We start from the raw sequence: 13,506 nt of genomic DNA, 5'->3' as shown, positions 1-13,506 counted from the left end.
GGGATACCGAGTTGTAGAGACGTTACGAGTCGACATAAAAAGTTATAGTTACGTTATAATAATCCATGTATATAGCACAAAGGGAGGACCATAGAGAGATGTGGGGAAAGGGGAAAGGGAGAGGGAAAGAAAGCGAGATAAAGCAAAAGAAGGAAAAGGGAAAACGCTTTTATACGTCACTGCGAATGTAAATTCGTAGAGTATGAACGTCGTAGGAACGCCACGAGAGAATTTGACGATTTATTGGGACGTTAAACGTAAGTCTCGATTATTGGCTGGTTTAATGGGACGTAACGAACGTTGGAAAGTTAACATTCGCGAGTAGAATAGTTCTTCTTCGGCGGCTTATGATGGATACACATACATATGTAAGTAGATAACATATGCGCGCGTACTTATATAAAATCCTCTAACGCGAGAGTCAACGAAAAAAAATTTATACCGATATAAAAAAGAAAAAAAAAAAAAAAGATTGTTTTCGATTAATATCGGTATCCAAGCAAGTATCGTCGGTTCTGATCATTCGGATCATTATGCAAAACGTTATCGTTCGGTTAACGATAAAGTTGGAAATAAACGGAAATTACCGAGGCCATCTTGTAATTATACGGCTAATAGGAAGGTAATTTACTGTCTCGAACTCGAGTTAGCAGGAACGAGGAAGCAGCAAGGAGTACCCCGGTAGGAACACCCGCGATGGTGTTGGAGTTAGTGGTATTAGGTGGTGGGTAGTCGATGTTAGTATTAGTACGTCCGTGGGCCACGTAGCCGCGGCCTTCGCGGAAAATTAAAATAATAAACGGCATCGTTAGGATTCATCATCTGATTTTAATTTCCATTCCGAAATGATTGCGCATTATCTCCCAGCCGCCGTAACACCGTTTCTGGATTTACTGCCGAGGGCCAGAACAGACGTTTTCAGGGTGCGCATATTCGTCCGTTTCCCTGTCTTACTCGCCCTCTTCTTCTTCTTCTTCTTCTTCTTCTTTTTTCTTTTTTTTTTCTCCCCCCTTTCTCATCCACTCCAATTTCTTATGCTTCCTCCCAAAGCTCCTTCCTTTTCCTCTTTCGTTCATCTTCGCCACCACCCACCACCGAATCTTCTTCTTTCTTTCTTTCTTTCTTTCTTTCTTTCTTTCTTTCTTTCTTTCTCTCTCTTATTTTTCTTCTTTCTTTTTCTCTTTCGAGTCCATCGCTCGCGGCGATTTAACGGAGAAGAAAATAGACGTTCGAGGTAACCAAAGTTCGTTTAAACTTTTTGTTACATCATTACTTTTCCTTAGCGACCATACTGTACGATATTCTTCGAGATCTCTTTGATTTTATCTTAACTCTCAGGGATACTCTAGCAAGTATTTATTATATGTAAGTAAGTATTTTTATACGAAGATATGTGTATTATATAATGCGTAATTGAAAAGCGAAAGAAAGGAAGAAAGTTTGCAACGACGATTTTTTAATGAAAAACGATGCACGCTCTGTTACTTTGTTTGCGCTCCAGACAAAACCCCTAGTCGATATTACCCTCGTGTTATTCGAAGCAACTTTGTCGCTTATGGTCGCACCCTACAGCGAGTTTTTACGTTTGAATGTAAAAAACGTATAGACGTTCGTGTTTTTAAGTACGAGAGAGAGAGACTTGTTTTGAGAGATTTAATAAAAATGAAATATAATTGTTTTCTCGACATTCAAACAAAAAAAAAAAAAACAAAAAAAGAAAAAAAATTAATTTTATTCAACCATAAGATGTTTGAATTAGTTGACCATCGTTAAAAGAAATAAGCCTGTCCCTGATTGTTAACGTCGTGTTTATCGCGTATCGCCCAGGAGGATCATTAAAAAAATGTTGGCTTTTTTACGTTTGACGATGAAAAAATACGAGGAGAAAAGTGGACGTAAAAAATGGTACTCCGACAATTTGTTTCGAAATCTCCCTCGTAGTTTCTCCTTGTCGTTTCTACGAGCCACGAGCGTTATCACGGTCGGCAGACCGTGGAAAGCGCGTGTGCCTGCTGTCGTCCAGGCCGGGCGTACACCTATATTCTATATATACATATATATTTGTACATATATATAGTACATATACATATATATGAATACGTGGATACATACATACGTGCACGTCCTGCATCGAGAGTACGTCGCGACGATTTTGAAAAATAAAGTTTATCGCCTTTGCCTTGCCGGCCTTCCCGTCGTTGACTATTTCGCCAATGTCTACTCTTTCTCTTTTTCTCTTTCTCTCTCTCTCTGTCTCTCTCTCTCTCTCTCTCTCTCTCTGTCTCTCTCTCTCTCTCTTTCTCTCTCTCTACAAGTTGTATCCATATAATGGAACGACCCACGGAAAAATACGAAAGGCATTATGCTCGCGCCGGTCTCACTCTATAAGTGTCGACATCATTTTTATAGTTTAACGGCGGGCGTCCGCATCACAGGAATCCGCAACGTCATCCCTCTTCAAACTGTTCCTTCGCTTGAAATTAACTGACCTTGTATATTTTTAAATAATACATCCCCGGGATATATGACTACTTTACTCTTATTCGATTCGTTTAAATAATTCACGGATATTTCCGAATAAATAAATAAATAAATAAAATAAAATAATATCTCGTTGAAGTCTTGACCAAGGAAAACTACCCTCTATACCTAAGTCCCTCCCTCCCTATCCTCCCACCACCGATTCTAGCTACTTTGCTGTCACACTCGCATGGGATCGTTCGCCGCCGTTCTCCTCGCGTTACCGTATAATTTAAGTGTGCCAACGAAGACACGGTGAAAACCGTGCTACGCCAACCATTATCATGGTAATTTGTTAGAAACAAACATTATAATTCCAGTGAGCTGCAGCAGGCTACGTTATAGCTATGCGTCGCGGTGCTAGTCGGATAGGGTGGTAAAAGAGGGAGTTGAAGGAGGAGGAGGAGGAGGAGGGACTCGTGCTCTTTCGTTACCGAAAGAGAGAGAGAGAGAGAGAGAGAGAGAGAGAGAGAGAGAGAGAGAGAGAGACATGGAGATAGAGACAGAGATAAAGATAGAAAGAGAGAGAGAGAGAGAGAGAGAGAGAGAGTACCAACGGTGTGGTACTTTTGTTGAAAAGGGGTTGGGCAAGGGTTGAGACTTCGTACCTAAGTTTAAAGGCGTAAGATCTACCGTGTTTTGGACAGTGTCCATTGTCTTCGGGTTATTTATTAGAGACGGTGCCGTTGGTCTCGCAGACGCGGCGAAGACCGGGCTAAGATGCCGTGTTCTACCGTATAACAGAGACGGGATTTATATCTTCCTCGTATACCGAGACGCAATTATGCCACGAAAGGATGAAACCTCTCTCTTCTCTCTCTCTCTCTTTCTCTGCCTCTGTCTCATTCTCTATCTCTCTCTCTCTCTCTCTCTCTCTCTGTCTTTGCGCCAACGCGACCATAGACGTTGAACTCTCGCGTTTCATGATATTTACTCTTTGCCGAGCGACGAGTGCGGGATTAGTAAGCGAATATATATCATGGTCTCTCATCGAATCTAATCTATGTAGAACAAAGGACAAGGCCACGTGAAAGGTTCTAAGAAAATATTTTATTTACGAATCGATAATAAATTCGCTGAAACGAACTAACCTTCTAGCGTCGTTCTTATCTTTAATAATAATTCTGGATAACGTTTGATCGATCGAGGAATGGTATGTTCATGACGTTGGTCAATGTAAAGCACGTTATTGGAAGAAAGAATCAAGACGTGAAAATTCATACGAGGATGAAATGAAAAAAAAAATGAGTTAGACTAAAGACTCGAACTCGGCTAAAGCCGAAGTTATGTTTTAAAACTCTCGGAGATCTTTTGCTCGAGGTCCGACGGGAGATACTCGAAGACGCAACCTACTGAGAGGAAATAGAGTGGTAAGAAGAGAGAGTGAGAAGAAGATAGAGATAAAGAAAGAGAGACAGAGACGGGAAGAGAGAATGGACGCCTTCAACGCTGGAAGGAGTAAGACCGAGCGGTAGCCACTAAAATCCGTCCTCCTCTGTGCTAACTTCCTGCGAGAGGTGGAATCGTGGAATTATTAGATATGCGACCGCGACTGTTCGCCTCTCCGACCGGCATTATTAAACTTAGTTATGAATGCCCATTAAAACTGTAAAGGAAATGCATTAGCTCGCCAAGGCATCCGAGAACTGACAAAGCCACCCCCTGCGGAACGAAAGCCATTCAGTTCGTCTAGAAACCCAAGCACCTTCCATGTTCCCTCTTCATCTCCACGACGATTCCTTCCCAAAACTCATCCTTTCATTTCTCTCATTCTATTCCTAGATCCGGAATAAGGTAACCGGATACGTAAAACGATCGAGACTACGGGGATTCCTAAGATTTTCGCGGACGTTACTACATTATATAAAGCGAAAATTCCTTTCCCTCCTTAAATCTTTCCTTCGCCCTTCTTACTATCTATCTCTTTCCCTTTCTCTCTCTCTCTCTCTCTCTATATATATATATATATATATATATATATATATATATTGACAAAAAAGGAGGGAGAGAGAGAGAGAAAAAAAAAAAGAAAAAAGCGGAAGGGAAGTTTTCTCGCGTCGCCTCGTCGAGAGGTACATTTTTCATCGTACGAGGCTCTCACCTAAAAGCATAGGCGTTAGGCTTTTCTCGAATACGTCCAAGAGATTACGAGCGCGTTCACGATTAACGACGATTCACGATTCGCCATTACTGGACGAGAGAAGGCATATACACGTATACAGAGAATGATGCGTCGTCTATCGTACGGAAGATAGGGGTGAGTGAACGGGGGTAGAGGAGAAGTCTCGAGAAGTCTCTTCCGCGAACATCCCCCGCAATAAGAAGAAGAAGAAGAAGCAGAAGAAGGGGGGTTATTAGCGTAGAATTATTGTCATTGCGAGAGAGCTTCGCCAGCCCTTTCACTCTTCGCTTATAGGCTATACAACCAGCGATAATGGAGAATATACTGTGCGAGGCGTATCGTGTTGGTTCTGATGGTATTTGGTAACTGACACGATAATGTCTGTGTTTGTGTCTCTACGTGTATGTAAATGTATATGTGTGAGTGTTAGCGCTTAATACGATGTAGTTCTCTACCCGATCGTGGGATTTCGACGCTCGCTTCCTTCCAAGACGAAGGATGTTTCGCATTTTAACGGGCACCCTTGACAATGGGAACTCTCACCCTCATACCGCACCACACCGCACCGCACCGCACCCCTTCGCAACGCAATACCACCCGCTCCCTTCCTTCGGTCATTCTCGTATACGACTCTTCGCGAAGAAGACAGATAAAGGAAGTTACTTCGAGGATAATCCTTTGGTCGATCTTTCGTCTTAACAAATAACCCTTTTGTAACGCTCACCTATATCTACTTTCCTCCGTAATTTTATTATTACGACTCTTTTTATATTTATTATTGGAGAAATAAATAAAGGAAACGTCAATACTTTTTTTTCTTTACGTATACACGTACATAGGTGTATGTATGTATCTATGTATATAGGTATAATAAACACCCCTCGAAGTCTAATACTCGAAGAGTTTCTCATTCGACGAGAAGGGTAAACCAAAATAGATGTTTGTTATCTCGACGTTTGTTACTTCTTTCATTTCATTCAATTAGTAATGACAATTTTGATAAATGACAAGAAAGAGTGAAGAGCGAGCATAAAGATAGAAAGAACGATAGAAAGTGTGAGAGAGAGAGAGAGAGAGAGAGAGAGAGAGAGAGAGAGAGAAACGTTTCGCAGAGGGTGGTTTGTTAGCTGTACGCATTCGAGTCTCGGTACATGCATATCTACCTATTAATAAATGAGTGGAGCGAGGTGCGAGATTGTTCACGCACTCTTTCTTCTTTTTCTTTATTTGTTTCCTTTTTTTTTTCGTTTTCAAGAGCGTGACATTCGAGTGTTCCTAGCGCGTACGACGATAGGGCTGCAAAGGGAGGGGGTAGGGGTCGGCAGCGAATAATGCGCGAGAGAAGAGAGAAAATGTATCCGTACCGGAGCGCGAACGAAATACGAATACGCGTGGAGAGAGGAAGAGAGAGAGGAAGAAGCGAGGGGGTTTAGGGAGAGAGTAGGGAGAAGAGGTGGGGAGAAGGGGTGGGGAGAAGCGGCCGATGTCTACCACAAAAGCCATTGTCCGCCACTTACTGAATTCGTCGAGCCTCCCTTCCTCCTGACTCCTCTCTTTCTCTCTCTTTCTCTTTTTCACTCTCTCTCTCTCATCCACTCTTTCTCTCGGTTTCTCTCTCACCATCGTCGCGTATACAAGGTTTCCTCTCTCTCCTCTCGTGGTACCGATGTAAAACACTTCCCGTGAATTTTATTGCACTAGGTACGTACATACCACTCTTCTTTATACGGTTATACCTACCTACCTCTTGTCCTCCAACGAACCAGCGTATCTCAAAAAGTATCTCAAAAAAATCTATAATATAAAGTTAATCTAGCAGTGTGATATCTTCAAACGACTTTACGGATAAGAGATGAAATATTCAATAGTTAATATCCTATAAAAGGTGGATAGATCGATTATAGAAATTTAAATAGATGCACGTGCTTCACGTTTTCGATCTGTTCGTGTAATTTCTTTTTTTTTTTTTTCTTTTTTTTTTGGAAGCTAATCTCGTTTCCTCTCTTTTTTCTCGCTTTCTTTCTTTGTTCTTTTTATATAAATCTATAATTTATATATACATATGTATACGTATAACATTAACCTAGTAGTATCTTCAAATGACAACGAATAATGGATGAAATGTTCGATAGTAATTTACAAAGACGAATAGATCAATTCAAACAGATACACAGATCATCCATCATGCTCATCCATGATCTGTCCCTATATTATATTTTCTAAAAAGCTAATTTCGTTTCCTATCTTTTTTCTTCCTTCCCTTTCCTTTTTGAGAGAAGGTAGTTTCTTCCTCATACTTTCTTTTTTTCTCTCTTTTCTTCTTTTTGTTTTTATGAAACTCGTGTTTCTTTCCAGCGAACGAATTGAAAAGGTCCGAGGGTTAGGTTGCCCCAACACCAAGTGACCTTTCGCTTTTACGTTTGCTTATACTTTTCGGCGAAAAGCCGAGCAGTTCTCGTAGATTCCAGTCTCTCTCTCTCTCTCTCTCTCTCTCTCTCTCTCTCTCTCTCTCTCTCTCTATCTTTCCCCATCTTTCTATCTCTCTCCTTCTTCCTAAACGTGTGCGCCACAGACTCCCGACGTGGGAACGCGGCACCGTACTCACAAACGTCACCGTAAAATTACTTTTTAATTATCGTCGAGCGGATTTCGCTTATTACACGATATTCCGTTCCTTTCCTCTACCACCTGAGACGGTCCGGAATTCGCTCGGATTTTCTATCCCGGTTCGCGACTACGTTGACCCTCGACCCCAACCGGAGTCGGAGTACTACTTTTAATTTAGATAAGACTGTCCTTTTTGCTGGGTCTCCGGAGCTCGCATAGCAATTAGAAAAGCTCGCGTGTCCGGTGGGATAGTGGGTGGTGGTGGTGGTGGCGATAGAGGGGCGGTAGTGGGAGGAACGGTGGGTGGTTGGGTGGTTTGAGTAGAAGGTCGACCAAACCAAAATGAACTCTTTTATTTTTCGCTAAGTATGCCTTCCTTTTCATTTCCATTTCTATTTCTACTTCTAGTTTCCTCTCTCTCATTCTCTCATTCTCTCTTTCTCATATTCGTATCAAATAAGGATGCTATTAACGATACTATTCATTTTTTTCTTTTAATCTTTAATCTTCAATCTCAGATCTTCGTTCTAAAAAGAAATCGAATCTTATCAGAAACGATCCAATCGAAGTTGGACATATTTAAAAGAAAATTTTAATCAAAGTTTAATCAAAGAAAATACCTTAAGGAAAACTTCGAACTAGAAAGGAGTAAACGTCTCGTATCGCTTCTTGTCTCTATCTCCAGACTTACTCGCGAAGTAAGTAAGTAAGTAAGTAAGTAAGTAAGTAAGTAAGTAAGTAAGTAAGTAAGTAAGTAAGTAAGTAAGTAAGTAAGTAAGCAGGCAAACAAGCAAGCAAGCAAGCAAGCAAGCAAGCAAGTAAGAATTTCGAGAGAAGAAAGTATTATTCTCGCGATCGCCAAGCGAATGGGTTGGTTCTAGAAGAACGTTATCTCGGCGACAGCTCGGACGATTCGTTTGCCCGGCGGTAAATTCGCGAATTAAAGAACTTATTCCATTTGGGCAGCCAAAGGGGTGTGAACGTTTTCGCGTTCGCATTATCTCTCGTAGCGCGGAACACCGGGATAGAAGGACGGGACGGAAAGGGAAAAAGGAAGCCCTCGGGATAGAAGGGCTCCGTTATATATATATATATATATATATATATATATATAAAACGGAGAACGCGCTTCGAGGGAGAAAGAGAGAGAAAAAGAGAAAGAGAGAGAGAGAGAAAGAGAGAAAGATAGAGGGAGATAGAGAAAGAGGGAACGCGTTTAGACGTTCACCCCGTTCCGCTGGTAACAAAGATAACTCTATGCAATAAAAATGATTCAAAGTTTCCCGCGGCGGACGGTGGTTCCGATGGCGGAGCGGTTGACAATGGTGCGTCTTTGTGTCTCCGTCCCTCCCCGCCCTCCATCCACCCACTCACCTCTCGCTACGCTACCTACAAGCTCTCCCTACCACCCCTCCCACCCTCTTTCCATCCTCATCACGGTTACTCTCGCTAGCTCTTTTACCTCCCTTCCCCCTCTCGGCAACCCAACTCCGCCACCGCCTCGTCCGTATCCCGCGACACCTATCTTCCGGTTTAAACTCCTGCCGGTCTCTGCGCACCACAGAGGAACCTTGCTAACTTTTATTATTTACGACCGATATTTCAGTCGGCCAACTCGGCTGATATACGGGCTTTAGGATATTCTTGAATTACCTGAGGGCCCTTGATAAATTTCTTTCACGAACCGACTTGCTCAGAATAAGAGCAAAAGAGAAAAGAGAGAAAGAGAGAGAGAGAGAGAGAGAGAGAAAGAGAGGGACTATCCCCTTATTCTTTTCAGAGATTCTTCTCAAAAGACAAGAAAGACGAAGATTATTTCCTAGGATCGATCTTATTTCTTCGTCTCGTCTAATCGTCCTCCAACGAATCTATTAAGAAAAACTTTTCTTCTATTCCGAAATTATCGAGATTAATCTTGATATAATTTCTTATAAGATACGTTTTTGTCAGTAGAGTTGAAAGAAAGTGGTTGAAGGATAAAATCCAAGAGATAGAGAGAAAGAAAGAAAGAGAGAGAGAGAGAAAAAGAGAGAAAGTATCTAGAAGATTGTAAAGCATTAGAAAAGGACTCCTTTGGGAAGTTGCGAAGGTAGAGGGACGTAAAACAGATTTGTAACGGTTAGTGGAGGTATACGTTTGGTACGTTACAGTGAAGATAGAAAGGATTGTACGGATACGAATAGCTATTTGAAAGAAATAAAACAGAGAGAGAGAGAAAGAGAGAAAGAAAGAGAGAGAAAGAGATCGAAGAAAAGAGAAAGAAGTATTGAAACAAAGAAAGAAGATAAATAAAGAGAAAGAAAAAAAAAAGACAAAAAGAGAAAAAAAAATATATCTTCGTCATCCATTGGTTTTTCATCTGTCTTCGGTACCATCTTTATCTATCCACGTATCTTTATCTACTAATCTACGATATATCTATCTATCCTTTCTTCCTTCCTTCCTTGTTCCTCTCTGAACCCTCTACTCCAAAACTCTTCCTTTTCCTTCTCCTCCTCCTCCTCCTCCTCCTCCTCCACCCCTACCACCTCCTCCAAGCCTCTCCTACCTCCTCCACCTCCACCATCTACCTCCACCACCCTGTGAAGGGTCTGAATTTGCATTTTATTCGCAGCGTGGACCGCGGGTTCGTGGGTAACGTTCTTCCGCAGCGCGGACATTTATTTTAATTAAATTACTCCGGAGCGTCGAACAACCCATTTCCTATAAATTATCCCCTCACCGCTCTTTTGCGCGACGCGGCGAGGCATTAATGTACCCGCTGATCCCACGTTGTGCCATTGAAATGAAATAAAAGCACCGGCTAGCAGAGTACGAAAACGTTCTGGCCCATTCTCACCCGCGATTCCGTTGAACGGCGCTCTACTACTGTCGCTTCCCTTTCATTTACCACGTAATCACTTTCCGCGAGTGTGCGTACGACTACCAAAGACCGATTAACGACTGGTCAACCAGGGTGAGAGAAGATCCTTTCTATAAAGATAAACTATTATGTATGGGAGGTTTACTCGGTAGAACGTATTTACGATTAATCGAATACGAAATATGATTTAATATAGAATACATATACATATATACATAGAGTATATGTATAATATATAAATAACAAATATGTATATATTACATATATTATATTGTATCATTATGTAGAGTATATGTATATAATAATATATATAATATTATTATAAACGTATATATAATATGATACATAGATATCAAATATTTATTAAATATATTCCATTATATATAATATATATATATATGTATTTATACGTAATAACGTTGCTACTAAATTATTTCTTTCAAGTGAACGCGTGTGCCGCCGCATGTGCATAGCTCCGTGCAACGCATGCGCTATACACACAAGGTTACTATATACAGCAGTAGATAAACACAACCTCACTTCACGGTACGATCTTTCGCTACGGTACATTGTAACAAGAAGCGATTCGTTTGAACGAATAAAGAATATAAAAACAAAACAAAAGAATAGAGAAAATTAATAACAATGATAATAATAATTGAAGATTCCTTAACTAACCTGATAAGTAACATCCTCGTCGAATTTACCGCGCGTAGCACCGACGTTCAACGTTTGCACGCAACACTTGTCCGCGTTCCACACGTACAACACATCATCCCGAATCTCCAAAATGTTATGCGTCTCTTTCGTATTACCGGACAAACTTCTTTTTAACTCTTTGAACAATCGTTTCTCGTTTAAGTGCAATGGATCGGTACACGAGGACATATTTTCCGAGGATACTGCTACGAGGTTAAGACGACTGCTTAACGCGCGCGGTAACATTCCGAGCAGCTGACGAGCAGGCTGGCCAATCTTGTAACTTTCAAAATCTAGTAATCACGTGATTAAATTGGCGCTACATCGTCCAAGATTTAAACGCGTTTATGGAACTCGCAGGTCGTATTACTTCTTATTTCTTTATAGGTAAATATATTTTTATTTCGATAATTATCGCAACTAGATAAATAAGGATGAAATTAATTTCGTTGTTCATTTTTTTCTTTTCTTTTTTTTTTTTTTTTTTTTTTTATAAAATTTGTTAAATATTCGTTATGTAAATGAAAGAGAAAGAGAGAAAGAATTTTAACATTTTATAATTATAATTGTAAAAAAAATCTTTTTGAGATAGCATCGCGGAAGGAGAATTAATTTCAATTGAATAATTTAATAAGAATTTTTGAATGAAGGAAGGAAAAAAAGATAAAAAAAGGAATTTACCATTCAGGCCCCGGAGGGATTCGAACCCTCGATCTCCTGTTTACTAGACAGGCGCTTTAACCAACTAAGCCACGGCGCCGTTGTTTCTTACATGAAATTATGAAATTTTTATCATGACTATACCATCTTTACTTCTATTAATTTATTCTAATGTAGTATGTAATGAAAATTATTTATAATTCATATTATAAATTCTTAGATTCATATACTTGTTCGTTCATTTTTTTATAGGAAATATTACATTTATTTACTTATATATTTCTTATTGTATAATATTATATCATTATTTATTATTATTACTATATAACAATTTTACGATCTCTATCACAATATTTCGAGATTATTATTATTTCAATATTATATTATATATATATTATTATACTATATATACGTAACTGAAATGATATCGATATAACCTATTAATTAATCATAATGTAAACCTCATAATATAAAAATCAAAACATAAATCATAATAAAATATAAAACAATATGGTCAATACTTAATATATACGTGTATATATATATATATATATATATATATATATATATATATATTGAAATAAAAAAAATAAGATCAAAAAACTTCGCCCCCGGGTGGGCTCGAACCACCAACCTTTCGGTTAACAGCCGAACGCGCTAGCCGATTGCGCCACGGAGGCGATTTGACCGTCAATTTCTTAAACAAGATAGTATGCTACCGATCTATGTTCGTCAATTATTCACTTAAAAAATTTATGTAATTCGTGCGGATTCGCACCTTCCGTTCGTGACAACTTACATATCAGAGATCGTATATATTTATAACGTTTCAATAATCTCGAATATTAAATTATAAAACTACTACTTTTCCTGAATACATTCTCCTAAATTGTTTCCATGCCGAAAGTAGTGCCACGCGTAGTAATAACAAAAATTGTAATATACGGTGACTCCAGTGAAGTGATTGTTTCGTTGTATTCTGTCAAAGTGTAGTCTTTCCAAGATAATCAACATAATTATTCTTCCATTGTAACGGATTATTTCAGTATATCAATCCATTCCTGATTTTCTATAATTTTTAATATAGAATGTTTGAAATTTGAGACGAAGTACAAAATAAATATATACAGTGACAATCATTTGCATATATACCCGTTACTTAACATGTTTCATTCTTCATTTGAGATCTAATTTTTATAGATATCGATTCGTAATAATTTATTTCTCGAGTTTGGATTAATAGACTATTCGTTTTGACAATTTTTACGATCTTATATCATATTTTTAATGTTTCGATATTCTCGTATAATAGGTCGAAGAATTACGAGTTTCATGGGGGGCCATTGTGTAGATGGCGACTGTGCATATGCAGGGATTCACCATCCTTCTCTTACTAATGATATAATCAACATTTTGAAGTAGTACCAGTGAGACTATCAGGAGAGCTTCGTCGTCCCGTTAATTAGAGGTAATTAGATACTTTTTTCTAACGCATACCCTTCTTTTCTATATATCAATCGATTGCCGATAATCTGATTTTTATGAGCGAATGTTTTTTAGTCCGTTCATCGACTCTTTTAAAAGATATCCACGAAAATATAAAATCGACCAATGACGTAGGAGTATGTGCTTCTCAGAATTTTATTCATCTTTTCAGCGACTTATTTCTGTAGATATCAAGTTTCAATGATTTAATTTTAGAGTTTCTATCAATATAGTATACGTTTCGACGATTTTTTCGATCTTGTATCATATTTTTAATGTTTCGATATTTTCATATAATAGATCGAACAATTATGAGTTTCGCGGAGGACCATTGTTTAGATGGCGCACTGTGCAGATATGGGGATTCACCATCCTTTTCTTCCTGATGACGTAACCACCATCTTGAAGTAGTATCAGTGACAGCATCAGGAGTGCTTCGTCGTCCCATTAATTACAGGTAATTAGATATTTTTTCCTGATGCACACCCTTCTTTTATACAACAATCGATTGCCGATAATATGATTTTTATAGGCGAATGTTTTTTAGTTG

The 13,506-nt window shown here is 39.1% G+C and overlaps 1 protein-coding gene and 2 non-coding genes across 3 annotated transcripts in view; all 3 read right to left on the bottom strand.

Moving 5' to 3' along the window:
- LOC122636841 (nuclear pore complex protein Nup88) overlaps positions 1 to 11,077 on the bottom strand; it is a 57,369-nt gene extending 46,292 nt beyond the window's left edge. The window contains exon 1 of the mRNA XM_043828474.1: positions 10,791 to 11,077. Coding sequence (XP_043684409.1) covers positions 10,791 to 11,057 — 267 coding nt within the window. The 5' untranslated portion in view covers positions 11,058 to 11,077. The remainder of the gene's footprint in view (positions 1 to 10,790) is intronic.
- Positions 11,078 to 11,497: 420 nt separating this feature from the next.
- Trnat-agu lies at positions 11,498 to 11,571 on the bottom strand. Its single transcript has one exon. It is a non-coding gene; the product is annotated as a tRNA-Thr (tRNA).
- Positions 11,572 to 12,077: 506 nt separating this feature from the next.
- On the bottom strand, positions 12,078 to 12,151 carry Trnan-guu. Its single transcript has one exon. It is a non-coding gene; the product is annotated as a tRNA-Asn (tRNA).
- Between the last annotated feature and the right edge of the window lie 1,355 nt (positions 12,152 to 13,506).

The sequence above is a fragment of the Vespula pensylvanica genome, chromosome 23 (assembly GCF_014466175.1).
Source record: "Vespula pensylvanica isolate Volc-1 chromosome 23, ASM1446617v1, whole genome shotgun sequence".
NCBI classification, from domain to species: Eukaryota; Metazoa; Arthropoda; class Insecta; order Hymenoptera; family Vespidae; genus Vespula; species Vespula pensylvanica.
This window is presented reverse-complemented; position numbering and strand designations above follow the sequence as displayed.